The sequence below is a fragment of the Cebidichthys violaceus genome, unplaced genomic scaffold, assembly GCF_023349555.1.
Source record: "Cebidichthys violaceus isolate CVI_PGR_0920_01 unplaced genomic scaffold, fCebVio1.0.p SCAF_93, whole genome shotgun sequence".
In the NCBI taxonomy this organism is placed as follows: Eukaryota; Metazoa; Chordata; class Actinopteri; order Perciformes; family Stichaeidae; genus Cebidichthys; species Cebidichthys violaceus.
The window spans coordinates 325001-332500 of NW_027176979.1; the positions used below are offsets into that span (position 1 = coordinate 325001).

At 46.8% G+C, this 7500-nt stretch overlaps 1 protein-coding gene across 1 annotated transcript in view; it reads left to right on the plus strand.

The window, feature by feature from the left end:
* Window positions 1-7500, plus strand: part of pmepa1 (prostate transmembrane protein, androgen induced 1) — a 34079-nt gene that overhangs the window by 24627 nt on the left and 1952 nt on the right. Inside the window, exons 2-5 of the mRNA XM_068704479.1 lie at window positions 1400-1554; window positions 3119-3169; window positions 3265-3641; window positions 4105-7500. The exon at window positions 4105-7500 is cut by the window's right edge and continues 1952 nt beyond it. Of these exons, the coding sequence (XP_068560580.1) occupies window positions 1400-1554; window positions 3119-3169; window positions 3265-3641; window positions 4105-4411 (890 nt within the window). The 3' untranslated portion in view covers window positions 4412-7500. The remainder of the gene's footprint in view (window positions 1-1399; window positions 1555-3118; window positions 3170-3264; window positions 3642-4104) is intronic.

Here is a 7500-nt window from a genome sequence, read left to right on the forward strand (position 1 = left end):
ATCTGGTGTTTGAGTCGTGTTGTCTTCTCTGGCTGGTGAGTGGATCTGTTCTGTTAGAGGCTGGCGTGTTGTGAAGTCTCAGCTTTCTTTTTAAAGTCATTTAAAGGAGTTCAGAAGGAGCTAAGTGTGTGAATCCCGTATGAATGGCTGGATTCATAAAGAGTTATGAAATGGTTACAAGGGGTCACCTGACTGTCTGCGTGTAACGGTCAGCTGGTCAGAAGAACATGACGAGACTGTGAGAACTGGTGTGAACCGTCTGAGAAGCAGTCTGTGTGTGTGTGTGTGTGTGTGTGTGTGTGTGTGTGTGTGTGTGTGTGTGTATGTGTGTGTGTGTGTGTGTGCCTGTAGGCTACTTTATGTTCTTCTGTCTGACACGGCCTGACCTCCGCCTGCTCCCTGTGAAAAAAACAAAAGTGTGAGAAAGTGCTCCATTTGTGTGTGTGTGTGTGTGTGTGTGTGTGTGTGTGTGTGTGTGTAGGTGGGGGTGGTGGATGCAGCAGGAGGGGGGTTCGAGCAGACTGCCTCTAAACAAAGCTAGCCCTGTGTGTCTGTCTGGTCTGGCTGTGTGTGTGTGTGTGTGTGTGTGTGTGTGTGTGTGTGTGTGTGTGACACCCTGACCTCTACGTAAGGACTACATCTCTGTCTGGAATGTGTCTGAAAACCTTTTTAAACACAAACCTTGTTGTTGGATTGACACTTTACAGTCACAGCGTTCACAGTCAGACACGTCACAGCAGGGAGAGTGTGTGTGTGTTTAGTGTGTGTTTTAGTGTGTTTAGTGTGTGTGTGTTTAGTGTGTGTGTGTTTAGTGTGTGTGTTTTTTATTTATCTGTAATTGCTTTTCATTTTTTAAATCTTATTTCTGTTCCTTTTCTTTATATTCATTCTCATTGTCAACAGTTATATTGTCCATGTTTGTAATAGAATGTTTCTTATAGAATATTTCTTATAGAATGTTTCTTATAGAATGTTTCTTATTGAATGTTTTTCATTTTTAACTGTTATTATGTTCTTGACTTTTGCAGTACTTTGTGTTTTTTTTCTTTCCTCATAATTTGTTGACACCTAGGCAGCGTCTTAATGACCGTATTGAATCATTTTGTTAATAATGCTGTAAAATAAAAACAGTTCCTTGTTTTGGGGTGAGAGAGTAAAGTTATATACTCGTATGTTTCTGCGTTATAGAAGACATCCTGACTTTAGTCCACAGCGTGAGTCCACTTCCTACCCATAATGCAACTGGATGGAGTCTTTTCATTAGACTGCAGACTCCATGTTCCAGCTTGTTGATTTAACCCCGGTGACATCACGATGACGTCATCGGGGTCGTTTCTCTCAGACTTGACCAAACTCCAGACTAAGCTAACCTGTGAACTGTGTCTCTGTGCCGCTGCAGCCCAGCTGGAGTTCGTCCAGATCCTGGTGATCGTGGTGGTGATGATGGTGATGGTGGTGGTCATCACCTGTCTGCTGAACCACTACCGCCTATCGGCACGCTCCCTCCTGTCCAGACACGCCCCCGCACGCAGGAGACACCTGCCATTGGCCAACGTAAGTCTAAAAAACGTTTAGGCCCAGAGCGCCCCGGCGAGTGAATGACGTCGTTCATCCACCCTGAAGTGGTGACGGAGAAGTAGCCGCTCACTTTATAGTGTGTAACGAGCTTTGACGGCAGATCTGTATGAGCTAAGACAATAAATAATGTTTAAACGTGTGGATCAAACAGAACGCAGCACGAAAAACATCAGAGCAGGAAATGAACAACAGCTTGAATGAGCGTGGATTCAAAAGCATGCAGAAATGATTTAATATACTCAACTATCACCATGGAAACATGTAAAATAACTTGACATGATTCAATGACAACATCGGCTTCAAACCGACTTCCTGCAGAGCAGAAGGTTCTTCACTATCAGACATCACCATGAGACCTTCCCAGTTCACTTCTTACATGAGTCATTATCTAACGGTGACTTTGGTGAATTTGGGGGAAATCTGCAGACGCCAATAAACAAAGAAGTAAGATAAACAGACAAACGTGTTTTTGGATGTTTTCTTCAAACTTCTCTAAATTGACCAACAACAAGTGACACCATGTGACCACAGCGACTAAACGCTGCCGCAGGCCAACGCTAACACACTGACTCATTCCTTCATTAAGACTACTTCAAGGAACACACACACACACACACACACACACACTGACTTCTTACACCTGAGGCTTCTACAAACATACGACTTCACTTGTGCTCCCTGAATCACCTGCTGCTGAATCACTGATGTGTGTGTGTGTGTGTGTGTGTGTGTGTGTGTGTGTGTGTGTGTGTGTGTGTGTGTGTGTGTGTGTGGCTCCAGTCTGCAAGTAAGACATGAGTAAAGGATGAGGCATAATCCTGCACACACACACACACACACACACACACACACACACACACACACACACTCACACTCACTCAGCTCCTGATATGCTCGAGGGAGTCATTGTCCTAGTTCATTTGGTATTAGCAGACAGACACACTCGCCAGAGAACAAAAATCATAAAATAAATAAAAAGAAGTTGGAAAACTTCCTTGTCGACGTTGTTAAAGAATCAGAGACGCTGCTTTTGTCAAACCGATTTCAAATTATTTCCACAGCAGTGCGTTTTCATTCTGAGGCGTCATTATTCATCATTACATCAGAAGACGTGGAGACAAAGAAGTGAGTCAACACTGTGGATTAAACAGAGGGTTCATCAGTGAGAGCAGACTTTAACAAAGGCTCTGCAGGACGAGTGTTTGTTGTGTTGAGCCCTCTAGTGGTCGACAACATAAAGCACATCTGCAAAATGAACAGGAATTACACTTCAACTGTAAAGACTTTAAAAGCAACAAACTGGTCAAAACGTAAACAGGAAGTCAAATTCCAACAAATAATGTGAAGAGTAAAGAAACATAGAATTGAAATGAATAGATTGGCCTCATTATCCGATCCAGCTATGAGTATCGGCCCTGATATCCGTAAAGCTTCTTCCACAGCTCAAAAATCTTCTTCTCTCTGTCTCTCTCTCTCTCTCTCTCTCTCTCTCTCTCTCTGTCTCTGTCTCTGTCTCTGTCTCTCTCTGTCTCTCTCTCAGGAGGGAAGTCTGTGGTCTTCTGAGGCTACGGGGACAAACGGTCTAAACGAGGTGAGTGAAGTAACATTTAGTTTATTAGAACTCAGTTTATTGTGACTCAGTGTGACGGACAGTGTGGAGTAATCTGGTGTCTTTCCTCACAACAGCACCAGGTGTATAACCCACGCCCTCCGGACAGAGGCGTGCCCTCGTCCTACCTGCAGCGGGAGCCGCAGCATGTCCAGTCCCAGTCCCAGTCCCAGTCCCTGCCTCCGCTCCAGTCCCAGCGCTTCCAGCACACGTACGCCCCGAGTCGCTTCCAGCCGACGTATCCCTACCTGCCCCAGAGCCTCATCGATCTGCCCCCCACCATCTGCCTCTCGGACGGGGAGGAGCCCCCGCCGTACCAGGGACCCTGCACCCTGCAGCTCCGGGACCCGGAGCAACAGATGGAGCTGAACCGCGAGTCGGTCAGAGCGCCGCCCAACCGAACGGTGTTCGACTCCCACCCCATCAACCCATCCAGCTCCTGTCTGCAGACCAGGTAACAACGGACACTCACAGAGTTTCAACCACAGGGACCAGGGTCTTTATTTAGGTTCCAGGGCCATTTTAACCCCCCCAAAAGTAGTCCAGAGACTAAAATTACTAGTAACTTATTGGTGGAAAAGCGCCTCAAGGTTCCCAAGTCCCTTTAATGGATCCCAAGTCCCTTTAATGGTTCCCAAGATCCTTTAATGGATCCCAGGTTCCTTTAATGGATCCCAAGTCCCTTTAATGGGTCCTGGTCTCCTGGAAAAGTTCCTGTGGTGGAGACGTGCTCTTGGTGTTGGTCCAGTGTTGCTACATCTTCAGCCCTAGTTTTCTTGATGTAGTCTTCTACTTTGTAGTCTTTAATGAACCTTTCTTCTGCATGTTCCTCATTGTTTCTGCCCCTACATTAGTTTTTGTCCTTGTTGCTCGCCCCCCATCCGTCTCATTTGTTTCCCTTGTTGTTCTGCTTCCAGTCTGCAGGCTCCTCCTCCGAGCGTCCATTCGGGCGTCAGTGTGCTAGAAGCCCAGGAGGCCTTGTCCCGGCATCAGAAGCAGGGCTCTCGAGTAGAGGGAGCTCCCCCGACCTACAGCGAGGTGATCGGGCACTACTACCACCCGACGTCCCTGAGCCCCGGCCACAACCACCGGACCGTGTCGTCCCCGCCCCCGTCCTCGCTCATACACGGCCTGCTCCGACCGCCGTCGCAGCAGCAAGGAAGCGTGGACAACAGGAACGCGAGGAATACGAAGGAGAAATCCCAGAAGCCCCAGCAGGTTTGACAGTACTGCCTCCGCATCCCTAGCCTGCGGGGGAAACCAGGATTTTGTCCGCTCGCTGCTTGGGAAGCGGTCAGTAGCCGACGAGGAACTACCTGGCGAATGGTGAAGTGGTTTACGGGCCGGTTGGCGTTAGTTGTAGTCGTTACAAGGACCCGGGAGGCAGCAGACGCCGGCTTCTCGTTAGATAAAGAACTCCTGGAAAACCACATCACTCCGGCACTTCCTGTTCCGCGGCTTCTTATTTCCGGTCATGAGGAAGCACTTCAGATGAACCGATGATGATGATGTCAGAGAGGAAGGGCAGAGGGTGCAAGAGGGGAAGGAAGGATACGGAAGCATCCTTCTTCCCTTGACGGCTCCAGCTCGTCCCTCCTCCGTCAGACTGATCTAACTTCATTCATTATAAATATTTACTCGTTCTGTTTGTTTCTATAGAACCTTTTTGTTTGTCCGTTCGTTTTTTTTTTTCGTGCAGACGACGAAGCGTTGCAATCTTCTTGGTTCTTCCAGGTTTCGTTTTCTAGTGATAATCCCCCCCCCCCGCTGCTTTGACTCCATTTAGTTCACGACCGCGCAGTAACCAACGCTGGCAGTGACTCCTGCATCAGCTGCATCACGGGGACGTGTTCGTGTCTCCAGAAAGAGTTTACATTTAGTTAGCGCCACCTCGAACTAGCTTAGCAGCCGTAGCACAGAGCTGACAGTCCTCGAGCTAAATGTTCTGCCTTACAACGACCAACCGATGCAGGAGTCGTTGCTTAAATCCTTTTGTCTATTTTTATTTGTTGTTTCCTAAAGAAGGTTTGCACAAAGTTCAAGACCGCAATATGATTGACGAGAGAGAGAACGGAGAGAGCGAGGAGTATTTTTCTAAACTTGATAGATTCGTAAGAGTAAAGATGTTTTTGTTTCTTCTTCTTCTTCTGTTTTTTATATGTTGTCTAGTTTTAGAGAAAGAGAACATCATTAATCTGTTGGGGTGCCAACTTTCACGCTGAACATTTTTGCTGCATACGTGTTGGTATGTGTTACATTTTACTCACACACACAGACACACACACACGTATGCGAACTGAGAGTGAACTGAAAAGCACGAATTTACACGAGTTATTTATATAATTGCTGAAAAGAATTGCACTATTTTTTAGTATGCGCAGATGGAACGTGTGGGAGAGACTTTTATTGTGAAGGAGCTCTGTCCATTGAGGCGTGAGGAGAGCGAGAGGCACCAGAGGGGGGGGTGTACCGCGGCCAGTATCACGGGGAGAGTCCGGCTTCGGCTCAACGGACTCGGATCCACCGTTATTGAAACCATTGAAAATTAATAAATCCCTCGTTTATGCAAAAGATCCGAGTCCTGCGAGCCGACCGCAAGTCAGCGTCCGACCTGTGGGCCCAATCAGAAACGCTGCTCGTAGCTCTCTCTCTCATCCCATTGGCCGAATCGTTAGCCAATCCCAAAGCTGGCTGTCACTACCTCGAACCGAGCGAGCCGAGCACACACGAGTCCATCAGACTTTGACCCGCTGAACAAATGTCCGAGCTAATCACGACAATGTACCGTAGACAGTAGAGTAGAGAGGAGTAGAGTTTAATCCTGCTGTGTGCTACTCTATGTAAATGTCAGCCTTTTGTTTTTGTTCATCGGGAGAGAAGAGAGAGAACCGATGCAGATCCAGTGACGCCTAACGTCTCCTTTGTAGTTCTCTACAGGCCCTAAAAGACACACACACACACACACACACACACACACACACACAGACCCCTCTGGTGAGGTCACCGCTGTCGCAGGCATCTCTGAGCACTTTACTGCACCAGGACCGAGACAACAATCCTCCGTCAGCCAGCAGCAGCCGATGAGACTTATGGTAGAACCCTTACGGTAGAACCCTTATGGTATAACCCTTTAATGTTCTAGCTTGGAATAGTCCAACCTTTAGAGGCCACACGTTTAAAGAAGAGATGCAAAGAGTTGTGCTCCAAAACTTTAAACATCCTTCAACGGGGAAAACTAATTAACTTCTTCAATGCTGTTAGCAGCTTTTAATATTTTAATTCTCAAGTGTTAAATGTTCTCCATGCAAGCAGAACTTTGGCTCAGTAAAATACAGTCCAAAAAATTGGCAAAACTTGTATTTAAATGAGGAACCATGTTCCTGAGTAAGAGAACGGTGGATGCTTCCCTTCTGGAGCAGAACTCTTTGTGTGTTGAACGCAGCGCGAGGCGAGTTGTCTGAGTTAAGACACACAGAAGTGTTGAAAAGTGACACGAGTGTCGACAACGACTCGTCCTCCCGTCGTCTCTTTCAGTGTCGGACTCGCTAACGTAGAAGATTACATCGTTTTTAGTTGCTTCTTTTTGTGAAAATGTTTTTGGAACCTCTGTTAACCGGCTGGTTCTGAGGTTCCCTGAAGGAACCCTTTAGTGTCCAGCCTTTATGCAACAGCGCCCTCCACAGGCCCCGAACCAAACCACCGGCAAAACCTCCCGAAGCGGAGTCGGTTTAACGTTGTAGCCTGAGGAGAAGAGAGTCAAAAGGCCAAAAAAAGACATTTTTATAATCGGACACGGTGAATCTTTAAATCCTTTTCTTCCTCAGGTGTTGTTGTTACATCAGAGTCAGAGCGTCCGTCAGTCTGGAAGATAAAGTCCTTTAACAGCTACTCAAACCCTCAAAGAGTCGTCTATCCACAGATAACAACATTCTGTCTGCGTGGTTTAAAAAGCGTTCTCTGGTTCTGGTTCTTAATCCAGACAGAGATTGTTCTATGGTGCAACAGACGGAATCATTGTTATCTGGATTGAGGAGTCTTTGAGATAACATCTTTAAAATACTGAAGAGTGTCACTTATTTAGCTTCCGGAGAACGGATTGACTCAACACTCTGTCACTGTGAACATTCATCGAAGCCTCATAGAGAACTTGGGTCTTTGTTTAAAGACGGGATGATGACTGAACGTCCTCAGATGAACAGTTGTACGAATCCTTCCTTAAACTTCTGTTACTCAAACAAAGACAAACAATCAGAAGTCATTTCTGTGTGACTCGCCGCCCTCTGTCTTGTTTACTATCTCTCCGATCCGCCATG